General features: G+C 47.8%; 1 protein-coding gene across 2 annotated transcripts; it reads left to right on the top strand.

Moving 5' to 3' along the window:
• On the top strand, window positions 249-26,817 carry RHPN1 (rhophilin Rho GTPase binding protein 1). 2 transcript variants are annotated; one of them, XM_021387813.1, is made up of 15 exons: window positions 249-568; window positions 8,675-8,793; window positions 12,297-12,425; window positions 14,448-14,523; window positions 14,890-14,967; window positions 16,105-16,229; window positions 16,643-16,809; window positions 17,380-17,567; window positions 17,692-17,848; window positions 19,309-19,428; window positions 21,408-21,602; window positions 21,738-21,814; window positions 22,983-23,129; window positions 24,018-24,176; window positions 24,491-26,817. In XM_021387813.1, exons 1-15 carry the CDS (start codon window positions 467-469, stop codon window positions 24,683-24,685), a joined length of 2,034 nt encoding a protein of 677 aa, XP_021243488.1. In that variant the 5' UTR covers window positions 249-466; the 3' UTR covers window positions 24,686-26,817. The 2 variants fall into 2 exon arrangements, with proteins under 2 accessions (XP_021243488.1, XP_021243489.1); XM_021387814.1 differs by having other exon boundaries at window positions 251-568; window positions 8,678-8,793.

A 26,817-nucleotide genomic window follows, 5' to 3' on the forward strand; every position in this document is an offset into this window, starting at 1 on the left:
TTTACCCATTAAAAAAAAATATTTCAATTTCAATTACTTTTTGCTGGTGTAGGACAAAAGCCCTGGATGATGCAGCTGTGCCCCCATCCAGATGTGCACAGGGTCGCCCAGATGTGCAACGGGGGGGCGGGGCAAAGCTCTCCACTAGCCCCGCCCTCTAGCGTGACGTCACAGCGTTCTAATTCCCACCGTTGCTACGGGCGACGGCTCCCCTTTCCCCTCCTCCCGTCCGTTCCCCTTTCTGCCTTCTATTGGACAATACCGCCGCCAATCCGCACCGTTCCCTTTTTCTATTGGCTACTCTCTCCTTTCGCCCCGCCGCACTGCCTTGCTTATGCTCCGCGCCTCCCGGCGTCGCCTTTAGTGCTGTGAAGGGGGGGGGTGGGGGGTACAACGGGAAAAGGGCCCCTAGGGGTAAGCTCCCTGAGGGAGTTTTGGGGCTGTCTCCCCCCCGCCCCCCTTGGAAATGATGTCCCCTGAGGAGGACGAGCGGAGCACGGCGGAAGGAGGAGAAGGGGTTGGGGGCTTCGCCCTTCTGCGAGCCCTGAAGAGCGGCAGTGCCCGGAAGGTGAGGCCTGGGGTGGGGTGGGGGTTTAATGTCCCTTTCCCCCCTCCCTTTCATAACAGTGTTCTCTGGGAGTTAAGGTTTGGGGGTCAGCTCTCTCTGAACTCTCTATGTTGTCTTAAGGTGTTGTTGAGGGTGGCAGGGGGAGAGTGGGTTCCCCCAAACCTCACTGTTTTTAGGCGTTCTTTGGGGATAGGGGGGTGATATGAAGTAACCCGTAGGCCCTCTACCATCTCCTGAATACCTGCGATGCTCCTTATAACCCAGTTCTTTCTCCCTTCGTTTCTCTTCCCCCTTCTTGAGAAGCCCTCCCTACTTCTGCAGGTGCTATGTTAGGGTGCAGCCCTGTCCCCCCCCGCCCCCCCACTCCCTTTTATCCTAGTGAGATTTCTCCCCTTATTCCAGCAATTACCCTGCTGCTGCCGCTTGATTAATTAGTAACAGTAGGATGAGCTCTGTCCTTGGGTGCCACCAACCCCACCTTGAGTGCCAGTGTGTGCTTGCACCTTCCTGGCATTGCTCTTTAAAGAGCATAACAGCAATAAAAGCTGCCCCGCTATGAGTATTTCTTAGTGGGATTTTCATGCACCTATACTGTTAGCAGCTGGAAAAACCCTCACTCTTATCCCATCCCTTCTGCGAAGATAACTTTCCAGGAAACTTGTTATTTTGCAGGGTGTTGCTGCCTTTCTGGAGCCCTTTAGCCAAAATGAATAAATAAGAAAAAAGAAAGGAGCATGGACTGAAAGTGCAATCTGTGGATCAGTCAGACCTTGAATCACTCAAGCCACTGCAGCTCTGAAGGCTGCAACCTTAAACCAGGCTGAGTTCACCCAGGGCTGTGTCTTGATAGCAGGTGCCAATCTGCAAAGGAAGATTAGCAGGGCCCCTTTTTTCACATTTACCTATGAGCGTTTTCCTTCCTTCAGTTTATTCTGCTTTAAACTGTTAGGAGAGGATAACGTGGCAAAACACTGCCAAGCTTTAAAGAGGTAAAACCTATCAGAGGACAAGTAGCATCTCTCCGAACGTGATTTTTCCTTTCAAAGAAACAGTCTGACAGGATTTCGTATTAGTACTATCAGTTTTAATTTAAAGTACGCACTCAGTATAACCAACAATATTTTTTTTCTCTCTGCGACTGTGGGTTGTAGCCCCATGTGTTCATTCTCTCATGGGGGTTTGTAAACACTGTGGCACTGCTCACTTTTGCCTGAGTTAGTTTTGTGGGACTATGGGTTTGATGCATCTGTTTCCTGCTGGCTCCGTGCCCCGGCTCCCACGACACACAGAGAGCATTGCAGCAACTGCACCTTCCCAAAAATGCATGCTCTGAGTTGAGATTAAAAAGCCCAGTGCCCCATTTCCCTCCCCCTTGCCTTTCTTTTTTCCCCTATGGGCACTTTGGGAAGTTTAAAACCTTAATCCTCAGCCCATTTGTTAAAGGGCTGTGTGATGTAACCATATTCTCAATAAAGGTTTTAGAGGTTTTAGCTGGTAATGTCTCCCACAGGAAAAACAGCTTTCAGCCAGAGTGCTCTGTGAGATTAGTTCTGTGATAAGGACTTTTCTATATAAATAGGCATTAAAGGAGCGGAAGCTTTCACCATGACTGACCTGTTGCCTTGCTGTAGGAGCTTGCACTTCTTTCTGAAATGGGAAAATTGAGGAAATATTGATGATTTCCTAAAAAGGAGACTTCTAAAGCCTGCTTCAGAGCATGGGTTTTGTTTTGCTCTGTCCCGTGGCTAAACCAGGGTCACTTGGCCACTTATCCTGTGCTGACCTAATCTGCGACTCATGGGTTGCAATGGGGAATAATAATGCTGGGTGACAGCTCTGGCTGCACTGAAATAGCAGGGCTTTTACACCATAGTTATTCTGGCAATGAAGTAGGTGTGAAGAGTCTGTACTATTGCTAGGGCAAGCTTTGCAGCTGCTGGACCACCTGAGCATTTAAAAAAAAAAGTCTCTTTTGGGGACAAGCCCTTGTGCATGACTATGTTAGGAGACAATATTATATCTGAGAGTGGATGGAAGGAAGTACCTGTCTTATTTATGAATTGGAGCTGTGGTCATCAATTGCTGGAGAAGATTTGGAGTGGGCTGAGATTGCAGCCATGCCCAGTGTAGAAGGTTGGGGTCATCTTTAACCCTTTGGTCTCTATGAACTTTGCATGGGGTCACCCACCTCTGCCTGCATTACCTTTGACTTGTACTTCTGGGAGTGCTTCCTAGGTGAAAGCGGTCGGGTTTCCTTGTACTTTAGTGTTCTTTTGCACGTTACTTTGCATGGGAACTGCAAACTGCCAGTGCTGGGCAGGTCAGTGGTTTGCTTGGTGGTGCTGGGTGCTGTAGGAGCTCACAACCTGGGACCCCAGCAACAACTCTGGAGGACAGAGACCTTTAGGATTAGCAGTAAGCAGACGCCAGCATCAGTACGACTTTAGCATTGTCTGCCAATCCTGGTCCTAACAGCAGGATTTCCACTTTGGACAAGAGGATAGCCTGCTCACTCTGGCTCTGTCCGGAGTGTGCCTCTCTTGACTGTCAGGTGTCAGTCTCATTTGGCCGCCTTGCTTGTCTTTTCACTCTGAAAAACTTGCTTATTCAGACCCTACAGTTCTTGGTACATGTAGAAGTAGAACCTGGGTTGGCTCTTATGGGAGCGGATTGGGTAGAAGGTGATGAGATGAGGGTGGGTTATGGAACCAGACTCCAGATGAGCTCCTGATGTTTTGTGTTTATACTTGAACAGCCAACCTTGAGTTTTGGTGCAAGGAGGGGATGGAGTAGTATTACAGTAGTCAAGGGATTGAAATCACCATGGAATGTCCAATGAGAGAGTCAAACCATCTCCCGCTTCTTCGCTGGAGATGGGTTTAATAGTAGCACTGCTGATGCTCCTTGATTTCCTTTCTTGAAATAAAACAAGCTATGTATTCCCTGGGAAGGAGAAGTTAAGTTCCTTAAGGAACATATACAGCAATCTGGGATGATGAAGATGCTGAAGGCAGTTGAGACAGAAGGGATATAGTGAGCTGCACATCATGAATCACTTTGCTAAATGCAACTGGGCTGTGTTTTGTGTATTCCAGTATCCAGCATCTCCTGGGTTGATTTAAAATTGGAAGCTGTGATGGGCCTAATCCTGCTGTTAATCCAAGGTCCTGAGCTCTATACTTTCCAACTGTATTGCTCTCCATTGAGAGACTCAATGTTGAATACCACTGCAGTGGGAATGTGCTCTGGCCCACGTGCAGTGCATGACTTGGGCTACAAATCTGGGGGCATATAATTCAATTTGCATGAAACCAGATGAACTTCCCCTCTGGGAGGGGATGGGGAGGGAAAAAAAAAAAATGTGAGGTTATGGTAGAAGTCCATGACTTCTCTGAAGGCAGCGGCTCACACTCTACCGTACTGCACTCCTGGCACCAAGGATTTCTGTATATTTATGTACCCAAATGCACTGATAAGTATTGGCTCATGCCTTGCTCCCCTGCTGCTTTCTCCTTGAACCTCCTTGGGCAGGTGTGGTTGGATTGCTGGATGTACAGCCCAGGTCAGCACCAATGAATTCACAACTGCAGTACTATAAATGTCTATGGTTTAGGTATGAATTAAACATTTTCAGCTTTTCTTTGTTATTCTGTGGGCTGTGGAGTACCTCCTGTGATCCAGCCAAGCTCTCCAGGTAACCAGGAGCTGTTGCTGCAATACCTCTTGGGGCTATAACTAAAATCACAGCTGTAGACTCCATTCTCACTTCTCATTTTGATAGATTCATGCCTGGCTTGTTACCGTGCTCCTGAACTGTGAATTCCCCTTCACACAGGAATGCCTTCAACGACAGGATCTGCAGATGCTGCAACCCCTTAAGCAACATGGAATCATAGAATATCCCAAGTTGGAAGGGACCTGTAAGGATCATTGGCTACAGCTCCTGGCTCCTCAGGGTCACACCTAAAAAAAAAAAAATACCTAGTCGTAGAATATCCCAGATTGAAAGATACCCCTGGATCTGCATTTCCATTGTTTTTATTGCTTATAACTGTACCAGCACATCCCAGGATTGCTTTCTTTTCTGACAGGTGCCATGCTATCCTCCTTAGATGACTTCAGGTACTTAGGTTTTGCTTTTCCCCCAGTCACTTCCGACTACCAAGCTCCCGTTCTTCCAGCAGAAATGGGAGGGCAGAAATTAGTCCTTTTGTACGCGTCTTTGTTCTTTGGACTTGCTGGTCTCCACCTCTTCCCACAAGTAATTAGTGTTGTCTGTTATTATTGCCTGGAAGAAAGCTGGAAGGCAGTGGCCTTGTTTTTGCACCCAGGTCATAAATAGAGCCCTGGGTGTGCCTTGTCACCCAGGACACATCCAGGCTTCGTCTCCTGGTGTTTACTGGAGACACAAAGAGCAACATGCACTTGATGATCATCTCTAAGCAAACATTCCCTAAGGACTGGCTTAGACAAGGCAACCTAACCATGTAATTGCCTTATTTAACACTCCGTATGGGTGCTCTTAAATGGGGAGAAGTCACCATTATATCACTGTCTATATCAACACAAAGATAGGATTTGAGTTGACACAAACCTTGATGTCCCTCCAGGGGAATGTCTTTTGGCTTGGCCTCATCTTTATGTTGAGCACTTTCTGTAACACTGTCATCTTTGCATGCTGAGGGTTGAAGGTAATGTTATTTGGCAGGTGTCTTTTGAGCATAAAATGGCCTTGCTACAATAATGCTGGCTCTAATCCTGCTTTGTCAGAGCTGGACACAACTTCTGTAATTTAATGGCCCACACCTCGTTCATTTTCATGGCTTTTCTAACATGTGCTGCATGCTGTGGGCATACAAGCTGTTCCATTCCCTGGCTACTACATAGTTTACAGCTTTCTGTTAGAAGAAGAGCTATGTGCTCACTTTTGCAAAGGAAACCTGAGAAATCTACTGTTCAACCCGACCTCTTCCTAGGCACCCATCTGTACCCCCATACCAGTGTCTCTGGGTGCACTCAAGGGGCTGAAATACCACATCTTTCTTCTGACCTTTGAAGGGTTGATCTCAAGAGCTTGTACTAAGAATTAAGTGAGGAAAATCCCTTTTATAACTTAACTGTGGGCTTTGGGTTTCTCTTTGTGTTCTTTCTTACATAAGGCATGCTTAAATCCACCACAGCTTACTTTACAAACTCCGTGTTGTAGCATTTAGCTCTTGGTTACAACTTGATGAGTGCAGCTGAACTACTGGTTCCTTTGAAAGCAGGCTGTCAGTGGATGGGCATGCTCTGCTCCTGACTCTTTTCCTCCACCCAGCCTACTTTGCAATGTAAATATGGCCTTTTTAAACTTGTGCTGATGTTTCCTTCTGTATGGAAGTTAACACGGGCTAGTTCTGGAGCTGAACTTCCTTGGCGCTGCAATATTTGTGGAATAATGTAATTTCTGCAGTGCTCCTAGTTGGAGACTAGGCCTTTGTGTGGTGATTTTGTAGGTCCATAGTGGAGACCAGGCATGGTCATTCCTCCTTGTGGCCTTGATGTTATGTCTTTCGTCCATACTGGCCAGTGGCAGTTCTTCAAGACCAATGGCAGAGCCATCGGAGGCTGTAAACAAGGCATGGGAAGATCCTGTCAAGTCCCTAAAAGCAAGAAATCTCAAGATCTTGCTTTGCCATCCTTACTAGGCTTTGCATTTGGTGTTGCATCAGGTGCTCCAATATCTGACTTCCCAGCAGCTTTTTGCTGTTGATGTAGAAGCTTGTATAGGAATTGATAACTATCTCGCTAAATCCAATTGAGGAGACATACAATGTTCATGCAGGAAAAGCCTTGCAGCTGCATAAATAGCTTAGTGTCTCTTTTGGGGTGAAGCCTAGCCAAACCCGAATCCCAAGACATCTTGGGTGTCGTCAGAGCATGTTTACATCAGAGCTTGGAAGAGTTCCTGAAAGGCATCTCCTCTGTTCCTGTGTGCAAAGCCAAGGCAATGGATGATTATCAGTGTTGCTGTGTCTGCATGCGTGAGGAAGGTCTCATTCCGCAGCTTTGATGTGGTAATGTCTTGAATTTTGTGCCTTGGTTACCTCTTCCATCTTTTCTCAGCTGCAGTTCTTCTGGCTTCCTGCTCATCCAGATAGTCTTTGTTCTTCTCTACCCCAGGATGTCTTAAAACCTAACTCCAACCGAACTTTAGTAAGAGGTGGAGACATCTCAAAGGTGATCAAAACTCTTCTTGCGCAGGTGGAGGATGCTCAGCTCTGTTGCTTTGTCACCAGCAGTGGGTTGACCACAGCATTTCTGGATGCTGCTGGTGTGGCTGTCACAGCTTCTGGGGCTGTTCATGTTTTGGATGGGGTTTTATGTCCCTCTTTCTGGGGGGAGGGTGTATGATGAGAGATTCTTCATCTTTTTCCTTCTTCCGATTTCTGGATTTTGCTTCCTGGGAAGCAATGATATGTGCAAGATGCATGGGTTTGCCCATGGAGAATCCAAAGGTAGCATTTTCAGAGCACCCTTTTGTGTGTTTGCTTTTGAGTGTCTCAGACTTGGGATTTGTGCAGCTGTTGGAGTGTTTTCCTTAACATCCTATGTAATTGCTGTTGCAGAATAATCACAGCTCTGTGCTTTCATCTTGGTCCTCTGGTAACTCCAATGAAATTGTGGATTACTGTAAAGCACTAAGCCTGCAGACTTACAGTCCAGATGGATTGACTCTGATTCTTCAGACTCCCATGTACCAATTAGGAGCTGAAATCATATTACTTAAATGAAAAAGTCAGTGTTAATCCCAGAACCTTTTCAACTGGGCACCTGTTATTGAATGTCAGATATGAGACCTGAATTCCCAGAAAGCTGAAATCCATGGAACTGCAAGGTTTTTGTTCTCTACTCTTGAATCAGAGCTGGTCTGTCACTCTTTTCTTCCCTTTTCCTACCTTTTCTGGCACTCCAGAAAAATAACTTGTACAAACAATTTGGAAAGAAGTCCTCCCAGAGAAACATGGAGATCTAGAGGAGTCTCTGGGAACGAAACCAAGCACTGCCCATGCTTTTTGGATTAAAGACTGCTGCAACCCATCCTGGAGGCTGGGCTGAGATCTGGGGAAGCCAACCAAGAAGGGCAAAAATGATTGGAGAAAATGTTTTGGGCAGGGTGAAAGCAGGAACTGTTGGAGCTCTGTCGAGCCTCTTGGGTGGCAAAATCCACCCTCTTAAATGATGCTCTCCCGGAGAGTATTTTCACCCAGGTGTCTGTCTTGTGCAACAGAAATAATCTCTGCTTGGACAGAGCTTTTGTGGTCCTGGATGCAGAGATGTTCCTCGTGGCATCCCTTCTGCCCGCACCATCGTGTAGTAACCTCCTGCCCCTATGGGATACAGGGATGTTACCATCTGCTGTTTCCTGAAGCCAGCAATTAAATGTGCTACCCATCTGCAGGAAGTCTGAGCCGAAGCTCATGTAGGAGGTAGGGATGGAAAGAATTTATTGCTTTGTGCAAATTACATCTCCGTCCCGTGAACTTTTGACTTGCTTCCTCTTCATCTCCTGCTGCCTACAGGGCAGCAGTTACAGACGTAGCCCTTGAGCTCAGGAACAGATGTGATGCTATGTGAGCTTGTCTGCACCCCCCAGGATGGCTCTTTTCACTTATATTGTGTCCAGATGGCAAGACCTTAGTAAGGAGATGCTTAATTCCTGTATCCCTTCACTGGAGTACTTAAGAAGCATTTTCTGAATAGCTTAGAAAACAAATATACTGTGAGCAACAGGTGTTACTAGATAACATTTTTCAAATGTTCTACTGCCTCCTGCAATGCAAGTCCTTTCCCAGGCTTGGCAGCATGCACCAAATCTGAGCTTTCCCTGCTATAGATCAAGTAAATGTTTTGCAAACCTGAAGCCCCTGGCATCACTGATATGATTTTATCCTCTAATGATGGAATTTTGGCTATTGGAGAGCATCAGCCCTTAGCAAGCCCAAAGCCTGTGTGCATGTAGCAGTGATGGGGTGATGCAAGACTATACTTGAGAGCATCAGGGGTTGGAGCGGGATGGGGACAGCTGCCACGATGCCATGGTGAGACCCTGTCCCTCTCTCTCAGCAGGGCTGTGACCCCTTTGCCCAGACCCAGCGCAGTAAGCTGCAGCACCGGCGGGCACGGATCAACCAGCAGATCAACAAGGAGATGAGGATGCGTGCTGGGGCAGAAAACCTTTTCAGGTGAGTCCTGGCCCCTGGAGCATCCATCTGGTCCAGGGATTTGGCTGGGGTTGTGGAAATGCAATTTCATTGCATAGAGAAGGGCGTATAAAACTCTAGGTTTTTTTTTCTATGCGTGCTATGACCCACCACTGTCCAGGAAGCACCTGCAGGCTGCTTGCAGAAAAGGAATGGTTTGGGATTATCAGCTGTTTTTTTCTTAATGTTTTTCAATTTTTTTCCCCCTCCCCTAAGAGACAAGTTCATCTCCTGCTTGCACAGAGCTTTTGCTTTAAACTACTATGAGCTTGTCTGCAAGTGTGTATCAGTAACCAAACAGCTGCTTTTTGCCCTAGTGATGCTTGCTTAGGGCTCCCATGGCTGTATCTTGCTTGGGCTTTGCAGCGCTCATCCTGGAAATGACTGCCCTGTGTTCAGTGCAATGCTGATGCAGTGGGAGTTAATGAAAAGTGGTTGTTTTAATGCCCTGCAAGCCTGTTAGAAAGCAGGCTGGGAATGGATGCAATTATGGGAACAAATGTTGAACTGGGATTGAGCTCTGAGTGCAGACATCCTGCATGATACCCCCAGTAAGTGGGTCAAATCCAGCTTTATTTAAAATAAAAGAAAAAAGCTGTCCCAGTAATTCCACCTGAGGGAAATCTGTTGGAAAACTCAAGCATTCCTTTGCTTACGGACACAGCCCAGCAGCTCTCCATCCTGCTGGGAGGATGCGTTTATGGGATGGTGCAAAAACTGCTGCCTCTGCATGGCTTTCAGGTCACAGCTGGTTCAACGCATTGCTGCCATTCCTAAAGAGTGGTCGTGATGAAGTCATGATGCAATAGCCTGATCTTTTAAGAAAATAAAACATCCACTGCCTTTTTAACCTGTACATGACCTTCTTTATAGCTTTAGTATATGTATCAAGTTCCTGTAATAAATCTGAGCAGGCGTGTAGGCTTGTTAAGGTATTTTCTTTTATGAAAACTTTTTGTCATGGTTATCTTATGACTTCAGTGTCGTTACTCCCACCCTCTCCAATAAAATAAACATTTTTTGCTGTTGGATTGGGGTGATTTGATGTCAGTGATACATGCAGCTGAAAGAAAGGAGCTATCAGTGTTCTACCACAGCAAGAAAGGGAGGTTGGCAGGTGGATGAGAACAGCAGGGATCCCCTGGAAGATGAGATCCTGGGGATGGTGAGGTTCAAGGCCCTGGAGGACCATAACTCATCTAATTAAAAAGTCCATGAGATCTCCATGTGCCACTCCACATGCCTCCCCTTTTGTTATTAAGGGGAAAAAAAAATTCCCTGGAAATGTGCTGCCTCAGCAGGGAATGTGCCCAGCCGTGGTTTTGGTGTGAAGAGCGTGCATCAGAGCTGTTCCGCCTCCTCCCTCACCAGGGAGTGAGCAAAAATGTGATGCAAAAGCCATATTAATTACTTGTCCAGGGAGGGGAGGGATTGTTTCCCTGCAGGGCAGAGGCAAAATGCACTGTTGGGGCCCTTTTTTGGCTGGATCAGCGGTTTGAATGTGCTTTGGTAGCAGTGAAGTTTCCTCTCTCCATCCCTCCTGTCCAGTTTGCAGCTGATAGGTGGTTTGGGGAGGAGGGGTGGGGGGGAGGGGTTTGGATTTTGTAAATATTGAGGGGAAGAAAATGAAGGTTCAGCTCTAAATTAAAGGCTGAGAGGGGGAGATCATAATAGGTTTTGAGCAATAACCTTTTTAGACTTGAGTTGCACTGACCTAACAAATATATGCAAAATGCAAAGAAAAAAACAGTGCAGTGCCCAGCCCAGAGTGAAGTTTGCAGTTCCTCTCCACTCTTGGTTTAAAAAAAAAACAACAACTATAAATCTCCATGCAATTTCCTAAACTGTTCAGTTCAGCATATCAGTCCCCTTTCCTGGAGAAGCTACCATAAATGGCACGTTGGCAAAATGCACGTAGTGTTTGCTCAGCAGTGTGAGGGTTTTTTCTTTTTCTTTTTGCTGGATAAATAAATCAGCCCAGGAAACTGTTTAACTTTCAAATACTGGGGTGCAGGGAAGATAAAGGTGTCGCCAGTAAACCAGTTTTTTTAAGTAACTCAGAAATCTTTGTTCAGCGTTAGCTAAGCAAACAGCTGATAATTTCACTTTGCGTGCTCTTACAGAGATCGATGCCTACCCTGAAAATACAAAAGCCTTTACCAGCAGAGATTTGCTCCTTGTGCTACTAGTAAACAATTGCTTGCTCCCGAAATCACCTCTCTGAGAGGTGCTGTGCTGCAAAAAGCACTTGTAGGGTGCAAAATGATGCGCCGCAGGCTTAAAAATGTTCGTTCTAAACCTGGTTGCAAGCAAAACTGTCCTGGAGGTGCTCGTGTGTGTATGTAAAAATCAGGTTGGTGATGGCAGCGCTGCGCCTCTGTCCAGGAGCTGGTGTGATGCATGGAAGATTTAAATGATGGCATGGTGCCAGCGTGTGGGAAAAGAGAGGGTTACTCTATTGATGTTGTGTGAGAATTGCAGAAATCCCAAAAGGTTTTTAAATGGAAGCAGTTGTGGAGCTCTTTGGACTTGCTCTGCTTCTGCTTTGCTTGTTTAAAATAATAAAAAAGCATTAATTTTGGGAAATTCCAGCAAGGGAGGTGCAGGGAAGGAGACTAAAGAGCCAACATCTTGAAAGAAAAGCAGCATAGCTCCTTAGGTCAGGGCAAGGGCCCTAAAGGATGATGTCAATAATAAACGAAAGCAATGTACTCTACAAAAGCTGGGGGAAAGCGCTGCCATGGACAAGCAGAGCTCATGCACGTGGCGTTTTTACTGCATCCCACTGGGGCTTGGTGTGATTTAGGGCGAGCAGCCAGAGTCCCTTTCAGCCAACAATTGCATGCCATTGGCTTCACTTGGCCGCTGGGTTATCTCTCCCTGCTTTAGTTTGAAGCAGATAAGGAGGGTATAGTCAGCCTGGGAGTTCGCTTTGCTGAGAGCAGACAGCTTGCTGCAGCTGAAATCAATCCTCTGTGTTTACATCTCTTGACATGCATGAGAAGGGAGGGAGGGAGTGCTGCTAATGGGTGAGCATGGCAAACCTGGCTCTTGCAGAATGGTTTGCATACGTAAAGAAGTTTTTGCTCCTTAAGTTGAGGTCTAAGCATAAAGCACAGCTTTTATTTGGTGTGGGCAAACAGCTTGAGTGCTTATAACAAAATCTAAAGGTTTGCTGGAGGTGGGAGCATGGGTGGAGTTCATGAAGAATACTGGTTGAGAGCGCAAGTCACATGGATTGCTCTGGGGGAGAAATAGTATAAGCACCCCCCAACAAATTGCCAAGAACTGACATTTTTCTCTGCTTTATGAAGAATCAGATGGAAATAGTTAGCCAGGAAGGCACAGCCCTCCAGGAAGGTTTGGACGGATGTATGTGGCAGGGAAGATGTAATGGTATCACACCAGTAGATAACTTATTTGCTGTTTTTCGACTCAGCCAGGCTTTTACGGGGAGATTTGATCTATGCAGTGCTGTCTTGCAGAGCCACCAGTAACCACAAGGTCAAGGAGACGGTTGCATTGGAACTGAGTTACGTGAACTCCAACCTGCAGCTGCTGAAGGAGGAGCTGGAGGAGCTGAACAGCTGCATGGACGTCTACCAGAATGACAGGTAGGGGTTTTGCTTGGTAGTGGCTGGAGAATCGAAGATTGAGGCATGGGACAGATTGGCCAGAAAGTTTTTCCAGCAGAGAACATCCATTCATGCTTCATCTACAGAACAGCAAGGAGACCAAACTCAGTACATTTCTCAACAGCTCCTTTAGGAGCTGTTTCTGTGTGGGTGGTTGTGCCCTTTAGATTCTGATGTCCCAAAGCAGGAGGAGTAGAGCAGAAACAACCATCAGTCTTCCTTTACCTCACCTCTTTGTCCTGAACATCCTTCCAGAGCATGATGATTTCTAGTGGGGTCTTTAACAGAAGTAGTTAAAACTGTACCCAGTCTCTTGTTTCAGCTGATCCTGGGATGGTTTCTTTTCCCATCTGCGGTACTAGGTTTTTTTTCCCTTTCTGAGGTTAGACCTTTTGCTAATTGAGAACTTCTGTTGCTTTGAAACGCTCACCCAGTCACCTCATGCTTGACTCATTGGAGCTATTTCAAGGAGGTGAGAAAAGCAGAAATCACAAAGGCAGAAAAGACCAGGGATGCTGCAGCAATGTGGAGCTACAGATGTTCGTCCCCTGTCCAAAACAGCTGGATGGTGTCCGTGCATCCATGTGCTTTGCTCATTGCCTGGTCCTCCTTAGGGGCGATTGTTCTGCGTCTGGGAACAGAAGGATCTGCGGACAAAATCACTGACTCCATCCTGTTTGCTGCACTGCTGCTAAATGCAGAACAAGGATAGTCTGGATGTGTGAATGATGCATTAGGGTTGCAGAGAGAAGAGGAGGCTTAAGCAGATCCCACCCGTGGCCATCGATCCCTGCATGACCCTGGCTGATGTTTTCCCTCTTCCCCAGCAGTGGGCTGATGATGGGAGATTGCAGTTTGGACTCCATGGATTGCAGGCATCCTCCCTGAGCTATACCCAAGTGTTTGTTTTGATTCAAAAAGGAAACAGCAGCAACCCCCAAACCCTACCCAAGCCAAACAAAAGCCCCTTTGTTTGCTCTGGGCATTGGATTCAAGTAGGAATTTTGTTAGAGAATGAAAAATAATGGCTCTTCTGCTCTAATTATAGCTCTTGAAGCTGTTTATTCAGTGAGTATGAATAGACCAAAATGTGGGTGCAAACCCTGCTCCCCAGTTTAACCCTCCTTGGCTTGTGATGTGCTAATTCATGTTTCTGCTAATGTGCAGTTTCTGAAGACAATGAGACATGGCTGTTGTGCAAACCTGGTCTGTTGAGGGCCTGATCCTGCCTGACCTGCCTCCCATCTTGCCTTTTGGGGAGCCCAGTGCAAGCTGGGAATTCACCAAGGGTTCTTACTTCATATCTGTATACAAGAGGCAGAGGATAGGACCCAATTTGAGTGTTTTTGCAGAGCAACAAGACTGCAATTTTATGCATGCTCGAGGCCCTTGGAGACCATTACTTTACTTCTTAGCAGCAAAAAAATCAAAATAGCGACAAAATCCCGCAAAAGATGGTCCTTCCTGGCAGTCCCATGGTTCCTTCCTCAGCTCTGTGCAAATGCTCTGCTTTGCTGTTGGAAAACAAACCACTCCCAGCTGGGTGTTACCAATGTCATCCTAATCTTCAACGTTTTACAGTATCGACCTGGCTGTGCGATAAGTGCTATTAATAGCCAACTGCTTTTAATAGAGGCAGCAAATTTCAATATCAGGTGGAGCTGCGCTCCTGAGCTGGTCCTTATCAGCAAGTCCTTATCAGTGACAAAGCCCAGATTAGCACGTAGGAGCTCATGAATCCATGACCTGTGCACGCATCACTCCCATTTCTCAAGGGCTGTTAATTAAAGCAGCTTCGTCATTGCAGCCTGATGTGGTTGCTGTTGTATCTATTAGAGATAAAAGCAGAAATTTAAGTAATATGGCAGATTTGAGGTTATCAGCATTTTTTTAAACATATCTTAGTACAAAGTGCATCCTTCTGCTGGGCAAAATTGGGTTCTCTTCTAGTTTTACTCTTCAGGAAAATCAGCCACCAAAGAGTTTGTTGTCTTCTTCCAGCGAGTCCATCAGTGTCCCCATGATTCCTTTGGGCCTCAAGGAGACGAAGGAGCTGGATTTGCTGGTGCCACTAAAGGTGAGCAAAAGGGTTTTGCACCTGAGATGCAATGAAGGTGGATGGAGGAGTGCAGACTTGCACTTTGGGGATGTTTCTTCTTCACGTGGTCATGGTTGGGAGCTGTAGAGAAGATGCCACGTTAGTTCAATTTTGGAACAACTATAAAGAATATACTTAGGTGGAAAAAACAGGGGAAAAAGGAGATGGGGGTCTGGAGCAATGGGGAAAGGAATGTATTTTCTGTTGGAGTGGAGAGGAGCTGAGTGGGCAGATTACTTTCCATGGTGCAAGTCTTCTTGCAGGGAGAGCTGGCAAGTCACCCTTTAAATCTTGGATACGTGTTTCTAATGGTTATTCAGGTTTTCCTTTTCTTTCCCTATCCAGGATTTCATCAGCGAACACTATGGAGAGGAGGGTATCATGTTTGAAAAAGAAATCAAAGAGTTCATGGAGCTGCGGCAGGTTGGTGTCCCTCTAGATGCAAAGCCTTTCTTTGACTTGTTGAGAAATACCCATTGGAGGTGCTGTATTTTGCTCAGAGTACCTTAGTGCTCGCTGCAAACTGCACCCTTGTCCTCATGTCTTAGGGTGCTGCATCCCTGGTTTCAGTTCAGAGATTACAGAATGTTACAGACCTTTTGGTAATTGTTTTCTGTCTCTGTAATGGAGTCCTTTAATGATCTGATAACCTAGAACGAACAGCAATAAAAATACCATGCCATCCATTATTGTTGTTTTCTGAATAGTTCACCCCTGGCAAGGCTAAATGACTGCTCTCTCTCCAGCTAACACGCAGCGTAGTGCTTGGAGAAGAGGAAGTGTAGAACAATCCGGTGAAGGTGAACTTTATTCTCTCCTGCAAAGCAGCTCTCATAAGTAACCTCAGTTTTGCCTTGCCATGAAGCTTTGATCTTAAGAGCGGAAAGAAAAGGCATTCTCAGGCTTTATGAAGGTCCTGATCCTGTTCTTTGGGCTGTGGGAGTGGTGCCCGGGAAAGCCACAAGCTGGGAAAAGACTCATGACTGAAACTAGGAGAGCTCTGGCACTCCTCCCTGTCTTGAGTCGAAAGCCTGAAGATTTATCTATTTTGAGGAAAAAGTCTTATTTCTTCCCTAGCATTAATTACATCAGACTTTGCATGAGTTTCTCTCTTAAAAAAAAGTCAAATCCCAGCTTGGTTTAGATGAGTGTTGCCACCAGCATGGCTGGCTCATCCCTTGTTCCCAGGCTGCTGCCTCTGATCTGAGTGCCCCAACTTAATGTCTCCTCAGCCTTTCCCATACCGTCAGTCATGTGAGGGTTTGCCTCCTTTCAACCTGCTCAAAAGCAGAGAAGCCATAGAAATAAAGCGTCTTTTTCAGCATTAATACAACCCTGCCCCTTGCCTGCATGTGTTAGGGTGGTCCAGAGGAGCTCAGCTCCAGGCTGTTCCCTTCATCCCCTGCAATCCTGCCTGCAAAGCCTTTTGGATGAGATTTCTCCCACCTGAGCTGTAGCCCATAGGGTTGACCAGCATGTGCAGCTCCATAAATCTCATCTTTCCCTCCTCTTCTCCCTCTTCCCCCCAACATGTCTCTTGCTTCTCTCCCATCCCTGCAGGCAATGCGTACCCCCAGCCGGAATGAGGCTGGATTGGAGCTCCTCATGGAGTACTATAACCAGCTCTACTTCCTCGACAGCCGCTTCTTCCCTCCCAGCAAAAGCCTGGGTGTCTTCTTCCACTGGTTGGTGCAGCTTTTCCCATCCCACATCCGCGTGTCATCACTAATGGGGAGTGGGGAGGGAAGTGGGGCCGGGCTTCCTCCACTGTGCTGGGTTTTCCTCAAGATTTGTCCTTCCTCTGAGCTCCATCACAAGGCAGCCAATGCCAAGAGCTGGGTTGCATTCTTGCTTTTGGTTTAATGATGCTGTCTTGAATGGGTCTATTGAAGGACATAGGGGAAAGTGGGACTCTGATGATGCATGGCAGTGGGAAGTGAGTCTGTGCAAAATGTAAGAAGTTCTTGAGGCCCTTTCTTGGTCATCTTAGACTAGCTGAGCCTCAAAGGTTCCTACCAACTCCAAATTCTATGATTAGGTGGGAGAAATGGCTGATGGCCTTGATGCTCTCATCCCTTCCGTCTCTTCCCTTCTCCAGGTACGACTCACTGACAGGGGTCCCATCCCACCAGCGGGCACTGGCCTTTGAGAAAGGCAGTGTCCTCTTCAACATCGGAGCCTTGCACACTCAGATTGGGGCACGGCAGGACCGTGCCTCCCTGCCGGGGCTCAACCAGGCTATTGATGCTTTTCAGAAGGCAGCTGGTACGTGGGTTTTCCTTCTGACTCCTTCCCCACCTCGGGGTAGTGGTCAGAGCAGGGCTAATATTTGCTTAGGCAGGGATGATGTGAAGAAGGAGGGGAACAGTTGTGCAAAGAGAGTTAGGGGAGACCCCAAGGGATTGCTGTCTCCCAAAGCTTTAAGAAAAAAGCTGCAGGGACAAGGATGGGTTACGGAGCAATGTAGCACCCCTAGACCTTTGTTACTGCAGTAGTGTTGCCTGTTATGGTGAGATATTTGAGATGCACAGCACATCTGGGTGAGCATCCTCGAGCTGTTCTTGGTGGCTGCTCTTCTCCAGCATCACTCACAAAATCCTGGAATGGTTGAGGTTGAGGGGACCTCTGGGTCCATCTGGTCCCATCCCTCTAACTGAAGCAAGACCACCTAGAGCAGATTGCCCAGGACCATGTCCAGGTAGCTTTTGAGCATCTCCAAGGAGGAAACTCCACAACCTCTCTTGGAACCTGTGCTCAGGCATGGAGAAGCCTTCATGCTTCAAATCCTTCTCATCTGTAAGGCTAACAGCTCCCATCATCTTCTCCCTTGTACAGGTGCCTTTAACTACTTGAAGGAAAACTTCTCCAATGCTCCCAGCCTGGATATGAGCACTGCTTCCCTCAACATGCTGGTGAGGCTGATGGTCGCCCAGGTCCAGGAGTGCGTCTTTGAGAAGGTGACCTTGCTGCGCACCCAGAAGGACTTCCTCACATGGCTGCAGTTCGCTCAGGAGGCGGCCAGGGTAAGAGCACCCCAAAAAGATCCCCAGAGTCTCTAAGAGAAGTGACAACGTGCTGTCACTACCACCCAATGAACATGCAAGATTCCAGCCCATACATCACCCACTTGTGCTTTGACACCCACAGGTGGAAGATGTCTACTCATTGGTGCACCAGACTATGACCCAGGCTCATGTGAAGGATTATGTTCCCTTCTCATGGACCACCATGGTCCATGTCAAGTCAGAGCATTTCAAAGCCCTGTCCCACTACTTTGCTGCCATTGCTCTCTGTGATTGCCCAGGTGAGTGTTGTGGCTCGGAGACAGCTGCTCAGCTAAGTGCTGTCTTCATGTCTTGATGGTCTTAGAGGTCTTTTCCAACCTAAGTAATTCTCTGATTCTGTGTAGCAACCTGATGTTGGGGAGGCATTCTGAGAAGAAATTGAAAGGAATCTTGTATAGGATCCTAAGCCTAGATTTTTTGGGATGCTCTGAGCTGCTAATCACACTGATTGATTCAGTGATTCATACACAGTGCAGATGTCCTCCATATTTCTGTTCCTGGCTTGCATGGTGCTTGCAAAGTCCTTCCAAGAAGGCCAGCAAAAAAGATCTATAGGGTTGTCACCTGCTGTCCCCCTTGGATCTAGGTGTGTGTGCCCAGCCAAGCAGCCTCCAGACCCACATAACTATGTGCTGGACCAGCCAAGGGCTTCATAAAAAACAACAATGAACTCCCACAAACCAAGAAAACCCTGGGCTACTTGAATTTACTTTCCAGCCTTATGGCTGGCTGCCCTGGGTGTCTGTGTGCAGTGTGGCTGTACCAGAGCTGGGTGACGTGGCTACAGGGAGCCAGCTGGAGCGTGGAAGCAGGATGTGACCCATAATCTTCCATCTGTGCTGTCACCATGGCCCTGTACAGTTGATTTTGTGTCAGGCTGTGTATTTGGGGGCGGGCAGCTGATGCATGTAGGAACCTGTGGTGTCGAGCTGGTATGTGCTAAGGGCAGAGTTGGAGGGCTGCTGGAGGTCGTCTTCTAGGGTAGATTAATCTTCTTGGACAAAAGCAGCATTCACAGCACTGCCATGAGCCTGGGAGGATTGCAGGGCTTGAGATCACTGAGCCTCTGGGTTTATGCATTGCAGAAGTAGGATTGAGCAAGGACAGCTGCTGGGGTGGAGATGGAAAAGAGTGGGATGCCATGGGGATGAAGATGGAAATGGCAGAAGGATGTGATGGAACCATTTTTGCATGAGGTCACAGGGGATGGGGCCAAACTCTTCCCTGAAATTCTGAAGCTCTTTGCCTGTCTAAATAACATGAGGCACTGGAGGGAGCACAAATCTGCAGGAGACCCCTTATTCAGGGGGTTTGTTTTGCACCAGCACCCTGCAGAGATCTCATGTTCCCACTCGCTACATCTCCAAATACACACTCTGGTATAATGAATCCTTTGCTCCTCCAGCTGGCTGGCAATAAGCTCCTTATGCTGCTGTGGGTACTAGAATGGGATGAACCAGCCCTGGAGATGCTCAGTACCAATGCCAGGGATGCTGACAGGGCTTTGGCATCTCCTACAGTTTGGACCAGCAAGTCCACAGGGCTCTCTTACTTGCTTGTGCCCAGGAGAGGAGGCTGCTGTATAAACCAAGGAGATAGGGAACAGCTCTGGATGGGAATAATGGTGTAGAAATCAAGCTTGCTGCAGTGCTTGGGACCACGTCCTGACTTTTCTCTGCATCCCTTTTGTTTCTGTTAGTGGCATCCGATGCTGAGCTGCCAGAGCATGAGAAGGCATTTATCCAATTCCATGTCACCATGCCCGAGGGACCGTCACTTCGTGTCCTACTGCAGGATCCTGAGGAGAGAAGGAAGCTGGGTGAGCACATCCATAGGGGCAAATGGCCAGGTTTGGGGAATGAAACCCTGAATCCTCGTGGGAATGGTATTCATAGAATCATAGAATTGCTTGGGTTGTAGGGGACCTCAAAGGTTGACTACTCTTGACTCCCCTGAGCTTCTGGTGATGAACTTCTGTGGGACCTCTCTATGCAAAAATACCTTTTGTTGAAAAGAACTTCCATGGGAAGGCAGGAAAGCATTATGGTTCCCTATTAAGATGTTGAGGACAGCTCATGGTGCTTGTATTGACACATTTCGCCAAGTTTAACAGTAAAACCGCAGGCACCTGAGACAGGTAACATCACGCAACGCAGCACAGAGAAATCCATGGGGACCTGGAGCTTTTGCAACGGAGCTTGGCTCGAGCTTGCAGCTGCCTTGACTTGACAAGGAGAAACAGTGAAGGCTGGGGGTGGCTTTTTTTTTTGCTGCATCAAAAGGCTTGGGAGACGAGAGCTTCCTCCCACGCAGATTTTGAGCTTCAGGGAAGAGACATAGCATTGCTTATTCAGCTGAAGTCATGTTTTAGCAAAGAGGCAGGAGTGAGAGCAAGCTCAGTGCCCTGCTTCTGGGGTGTCATCTTCTGCTTGCCTCCTCCACAAGCTGGAGGTCTTGGTCTTCTTTTTCCAAACAGTCTCCATTTGGTGTTAGCTTGTGAAAAATTCATGTGCAGACACCAGCTTCAGCTCTAATTTTGGTCTGTAGGAAGGGAAGAAACTTGCAGCATTATAACCATCTCCCTGGAATTATATTTTTTCTCCTTCTGTTGTCTCATGGTCTTAGAACATTGTGTTTTATTCTACCAGCTTCAATAAACTGGAGCCAAAAGCTTGCACAACTTCCATTCCTGACCTGTATTTTCCATACTGTTATCTACTTGTTTGTCAGTGTAGATGCAGGAGTTAGTGATAAGTCATTAAAACCTACTTACTGTAACACTTTCTTGCCCAGGAGTGAGGCTGGTTGTGGGTGCTTGCATAGAATATGATTGATGCAATCAATAAGATTATTTTGGAGAGTTGCTTCCTCTCTGTTTTTCCTCCAGCCTCAAAATCTTCCCTTGATTGTGACATCTTGCACAGAGGGGACATCTTCAGCCTGTGGTCCTTCTCACTTAGAGCAAACTCTATCGTCTCCCTGGCTTATGTTGCCACCGTGTGTCCTAAAGCTGGAAATGCTGCAGGCACACGTGTTTCTATGATAGTTCCCTCTATATCTATCTATGTCTTTTTCTTTAGCTTAGCATTGGATATGTGTACCATTGTCACAGTCTCTTGCAAGGGGGTTGTTTGCAGGATACTCTTAGGACATTTATTTGCAGGTCATTGGGATTTCTTTGGCTGCTCTCTTTGCAATTTGTTTTCACAAAGTTGAAAATACTTGGCCAATTATGAAGTGGAAAGTGTGGAAGGGCACCAGAAGGGATCTTCAGGGCATGGTGAAGGCTGTGCTTAGCCTAGAAAAGAGGCATCTGCAGCAGATCTCCCCACAGCTAAAGTGCTGTCTCCAGGAGGACAGGGCTCAATTGTCCTCTGTACCCACCGGGGACACGAGGCAATGGAGAGAAGTTAATATGCAGAGATTTAGGTTAAGCGATAGGAGGAACTTAGGGGGCGGTGGTGCCAGCCTCCCTCTCCGGGTGACGGCAGCATCATCACCAGTAATTTTTTTTTTGGGAACATCTGCCAGCCCATCTCCGGCTTCACTCGGGGGAGTGAAGTAGGTCACCCTTCAAGGTCCCTTCCCAGCCCTCCATAGGGGGCTTGAGCTGACGGCTGGGACCTACTCCATTTAGAGCCCGTTGGCAGGCTGCGAACGTGACGGGGCCGTCCCTGAGTCACGTCGGGTGACACAGCCGCGGAGGCTGCTTTAATCCGTGGGCAGCCGAGCGAGCGACAGAGCCTGGGCTCGGAACGGTGCCGAGCTCTTGGGCTGCCATCTCTCCGCTTCCCGCAGGCAAAGCTCACCTAAAGAAAGCCATCATGAAGCACGAGGAAGCCATGAGGATCCACGGCTTGTGCAAGATCCTCCGGAAGATGGACATCCTCCAGGAGGTCCTTTCCTTCGCCCACAAACGTTCACTGAGCAAATATTCAGAAATCGACCACGAGGAGGATTTTTTTGAAACTGGAGACGCACCAGATATTCACCGTAAGTGGTTTTCAATATGCTGTGGGTTTTTATGGGTTGCCCCTTTGCTATGATGGGGAGCAGGATGAAGAGGCAGTAGCTGCCACTTGACTCCTTCCTGACCTGGTGAATGTGTTTTTCTTCCCCTTCCATTAGCCAAAACGCACCAGAAGCCGGAGATCAAATCACCCAGCTTCTCTCAGGTGAAGGTGACCGATCTCTTCCACAGGCTGGTACGTACAGCTCCGAGATGGGGTAGCCCCATGGGAGCAGATGTCACCTCCTCCGCTGCATGCTCTGTTTTCCTGCTTTCCTTCTTCCTGGTGCAGCTGCTCTCTGAGAAGGACGAGCCAATTCCTTGTAGCGAGAACCCAGGCAGGAGAAAGGATGGGAGGGCAGGGGTCCATCCATGCAAGACCTAAATGGGTTGAGCCAGATTCAAAAATCCACCCTGAACTTTATTGTGAAGTTCCTCCTGTGCTTGGGGAAGCAAGCATGGGTGTTTTGGGTGGTTTTTGGGCTATTTAGGGAGTGGAACAGGTTGAAAGTAGTGTTATCCCTAGGGGTAACACCTCTCTATCTTAGATATGTGTTGTTGACCAGCTGGGGACCACTAGGAAAATCCCACCAGGTTCTTTATCTCTGCCATTTGTGGGCTAATGGGGTCCTGGGGAGAAGGGCTGAGCTTTGGGGCTGCCTTGGAAGCTGCAGTGACTGTGTTGTCCTCATTTCCCAGGCACCCCAAGCCTGCATAGCACCTTGAAGAGAGATTGAGTTGATTGGGGTATAACCAGCACTTCTGCTTTTGGGCAACCTGGGTGGAAGGCAGCAGGTAAATCCTGCTTCTGGGAGAATAGCAAAGATGTTTGGAGTGATCTGACCCTGAAAGTGTGACCCATTCCAATGCCTTGTGCCCTACTGGTGAAAACCTCGTCTGTCTCATCCCTCCCTTTAGTTTCAGAAGGGGGGGAGTTAAGGAGCCAGCTCTGCAGCAGAGCTTTCTGTTTCATTTCTTCAAGGTTTGCAATGTCTGAAATGATGACAGCTCCCTGACCTTGGTGAGACCTTCTCCTGCCTTGCAGGGAGGATGTCATAGAACCCTGACCTAAGGTGGTTCTAAGAGAATAGGAAAGGAGGGCTGAGGTCCTTTCCAACCTGCACAAGTCTGGACTGCTGCTCACAAAGCCATCTTACAAGTGCTTTTAGCTCATCTAGCTTTATTGTGCACAAACGTCCTGGGTTTTTGGACGTGCAGGCAGGGTAAAACACAGGACAGGCGCATAACTGCATTTCAAAGAAATGCAAAAGACAGGCTTTCTTGTTTTGCTTCTTCTCCATTCACTTCCCCATGGAGTTGCTGTTGCACTGAAAGGTGCTTTCCTTGTTTCTGCTTTACCCCAGGGGCCCCTTTCAGTTTTCTCGGCCAAAAACAAGTGGTACCCAATGCGGAGAGTCCATCTGATGAGAGGAGAGAAAGGCTTTGGGTTCACGCTGCGAGGAGATTCCCCAGTCCTCATTGCTGGTGTCATCCCGGGAGGCTGTGCTGCTGTGAGTACTCTGAGCCCTGCTGTCCTCACAGGGTGCTGGAGGTGGGGGGATCCCCCACTGTGACATTGGATGGAGCAAGATGTCAAACACAAATTAGCACTGTGCGGACTCACCGTGTGAGCTTTGCAGTGGATCAGGAATAATTTTGTTTCCAGCAGAACCTTTCTTGGAGCGTCCTAGTGGGATGCCCTCAGCACTGTGCTGCATCCTCTGTGACACCCAGATCCTAGAATCTCCTTAACAGACTCCTTAGCAGCAGGATCACATCCCTCTTGGGGAGATGGAAAGCTTTTTAAAGCAGATCTGAACTGCATTGTGTATCCTATGCTACCAACACTTGTTGCACTGAGCTGTTGTGCTCCAGATGGACGCCAAAATGTGGATGTTCCCATGTGGATAAGTTACTAAACCTCCGTTGCATCTAGGCCAGCATGTCCTTGCTCTGGGTCACTCCTAACTGTAATGTCCCCACAGCTGCAGCCGGCACATGCTTTGTTTTAAGCACGTCAAGTGCTTTGTTGATTCCTGGAATCAGTGCATAGGACCTTGCTAAGCTTGCTCTGTTTTCCCAAGGATCAAAGCTTGCAGGCACTAATTTTTGATTTTGTAGGCCTGTAGCATTTAACCTAAGTTCAAGCTGGATATGCTTTCATCACAGAGCTTGGGAGTTCATTGCATGCTGGATACTGAGCATGGCTAACACCATGTTTGTGAGCTGCAAAGCAGCTGTAAAATCATTAGGATGGTGTCTTTGAGTATTTCATGCTGTAGGCCATACCTGAGCCCTCCCCATGCCTTGTATCTGCTGGATGGGGAGAAAAGCAATCAGACCTCATGCTGCATCATCTTTGAGCAAAAATGGGTGAATCCTCTCTTTTCCCCCTGCAGGAAGCTGGGCTGAAGGAGGGTGACTACATCATCTTGGTGAATGGCAAGGATTGCAGGTGGTCCAAGCATGCTGAGGTGGTGCAGCAGCTGAAGAGCACTGGGGAGGAGGGTGTGGAGATCGGAGTGATAACCCTTCAGGGCTCAGAGGGGCCAAAAGCTGTAAGTCACATCCTGAGCCTCGGATGGCAAGCTCAAGCTCTGGGGGGAGATGTGGGCTATGATCTTCTTAAGGCTCAGCCCTGTCTGCAGTGTGAAGCAGGTTAGTTTGCAACCAGCCTGGCAAATACAAAGCAGGTAGTAGCTTGCAAAGATGGAAAACTTCTCCATTTTACTCTTAGCCTCAAGAAAAGCAAGCTGCTCTGCAACAGACAGAAGCTTCCCAGTGCCCCGGGGCAGGGCTGAGGCCAGGCATTGTGTTTGCCACCCCCAGCTCAGAGCTGCCCTCCCTTTACTCACCTCTTCTCCTCAAACAGGCGGAGAAGAAAGCAGCAGCAATGTCCTCTGGCAGCGGGCTGCTGAAAAGCAACAAGGAGAACAGCCGGAAGAGCCTGATGAACAGCAAAAGTGCCAGCACACTGCTGGTCTGGAACAAGAAGAGCAAGCGGAGCAAGAACAGCACTTACAGCGTCCCCTTCACCGCTGTGGGAGACAACGAGGCCATGTACTGAGGCTAGATTGTGTCCGGTGAGCTCTGGGGCTGGTTGCCTGTTGATCCTCATGAGCTCTGATGGCCTCTGTGGGCTGTGCTGATGTTGTGGCCGCATGGAGCATCCCTGGTCCAGAGGATGCTGGGGACCCCCCGCCTTGGGGACAAACTGCTGGTCAGATCCTCTCCAAAGAGGTGAGGGATGCACAGCCACTGTTGCTGCTGATCGCCGGACTCCTCCTTCTCCTGCGTTAAACTCTATGGGGAAACACTGATTTATTATTATTTTTTTGCTCTTAAGGGGTTGGGGGAAACTGTGCTTCAGGGTAAAGCAGAGACTGGTTTGTGTCTTCTGCTCAGCACAAGGAGAAGCTGAACCAAGCCCAGCCATTAAAGCAAAAGCTATAACCTTCTCTAGCATCTCTCAGGCTTTCTCTGCAAGGTAGAAGGCAGCACCGTCGCCGTGTCGCTTGCTGCCGGTGGAGCCAAGTTGTTCAGGAGCATCTAGAAGATGGAGAGGGTTTCAGTTTTGCGAGCCCCATGTTAGGAAAACCCTTCAGGGCAAATGGAGATGATGTTTGACTCCTCTATTTTTGGGAGAGGGTTTTGCTTAGGCACCAGTGATGTGCAGTGATGTTTTGGAGGCCAGCTCAGACCTGCCTCTTGTTAGGCAGCACTGAGCTTCACATTCGGGTCAGGCTGGACAGGGCTCTGAGCAACCTGTTTGAGCTGTATGTGTCCCTGTTCTTTGCAGGGGAACTGGACTAGATGACATTTAAAGGTCCCTTCCAACTCAAACAGTTCCGTGATTCTGCCCCTGCTGTGATACAGCTTAGGGGTGTCCCAGCAAGCTAGGATGGCAATAACCATGTCCCCATCATCAGGTGGCAATATATCAGGTCTTCCATCAGATAATTAGCAGAGAGGCAGTTTGAGCTATGCGCTCCCTTGAGTTTTGCAAACAGCATAGGGTTGGTCACATCTAGGCCAGCTCAGATAGAAATAAGAGCATGGGTTAGTCCTGTGCTGAATTGGGGCACTTGTGCAGGTTTTTTTTACTGGGAACTCAGGCTTGCCCAGCAAGTGCAGCCTGGCTGCACAACCTGCTTCTTTGGAAGAAAAGGGAAAGACTTAACGTGCATTGGTTGTCTCATTTTTTTAATCAGTAGAGGTGGATTGCCCTAAATATGTGAGTAGATTAATAGCTAAGAGCCTTGTTTCTTACTTCGTATGAGATTAAAATTCCAGGAAGATAGCTCCTCCAGATTATTAAACTACTAAATTTGTGCTAGTATTGGATCTTGCACACGTTGCTAATACCCTAACACTGTGCTGTCAGCATTCGTACCAGAGCTGGCCTGATGGATACATGCATCTTGGTAATTGTACTGGAAATGCAGGGAGACTCGGAATACGCATAGATATATTGGCAAAATTTTCTCAATCTCATTTCTGCCTCGTGCATTAGTTTTCTGAAAGCTGAAGAGCTGTCTGGTCTTGAGTGCTTGGATGATCTTGGTAGGTATAAAATACCCTTCAGAGATGCAGTTGTATTTTTGTACTTTCTAAGTTGTGATAAATTTGTAGCGGGAGCTTCATGAAGCCAAGAGCGGGTTGGCAGCAAGACGTCTCTGCGATAGCATCCCCCAGGGTTTGACCTCCATTTCCCCTCGGTGGCCCCGTGCCCACGTGCCAAGCTTTCAGCTCTAATTTTATTTAAGGAGAACTGGAGGAGCGCTTCCAGCTCTGCCTTCCTTCCCGAGAATCCTCTCTGTTTGTGCAATGCGAGGCCTAGACATCGTCAGACAGGATTATGGGTCTGGCTGCCACCACGAGGCCATCTGCTGCAGTCAGATTTTCTGCATAATCTTGCCAGCTGCTCGGCGCGGGAGTGGTAAGATATACGGAGAATGGCTGCCTTGCCCTTAATGCATCCTAAATGTCTTGGAGCTAGAGATGTATTTATTTAAAAGAAGCGTGGGCATCATGGTTCCTCCCGCATCACCCAGCCCTTCTGTTGGCGTTGCCAGAGGGGCTGTGTTTCGTGCAAGTTGGGTATTTTTTTGTAACACCTGTGGGGTTTTTTGTTGTTGTTTTTTAATTTGTACATGGACTCTCACCTTTTATGGATTAAAAAGCACTGGTTTGAAAACA

This window comes from Numida meleagris, chromosome 2 (genome assembly GCF_002078875.1).
Source record: "Numida meleagris isolate 19003 breed g44 Domestic line chromosome 2, NumMel1.0, whole genome shotgun sequence".
Classification (NCBI taxonomy): Eukaryota; Metazoa; Chordata; class Aves; order Galliformes; family Numididae; genus Numida; species Numida meleagris.

Bases quoted from the DNA above. Each gene is read 5' to 3' on its own strand.
- RHPN1 (XM_021387813.1), top strand. From the start codon at position 467: ATGATGTCCCCTGAGGAGGACGAGCGGAGCACGGCGGAAGGAGGAGAA. The intron at 14,524-14,889 runs GTGAGCAAAAGG...TTCCCTATCCAG, and splicing joins ATTTGCTGGTGCCACTAAAG to GATTTCATCAGCGAACACTA. The intron at 16,810-17,379 runs GTACGTGGGTTT...TCCCTTGTACAG, and splicing joins TGCTTTTCAGAAGGCAGCTG to GTGCCTTTAACTACTTGAAG.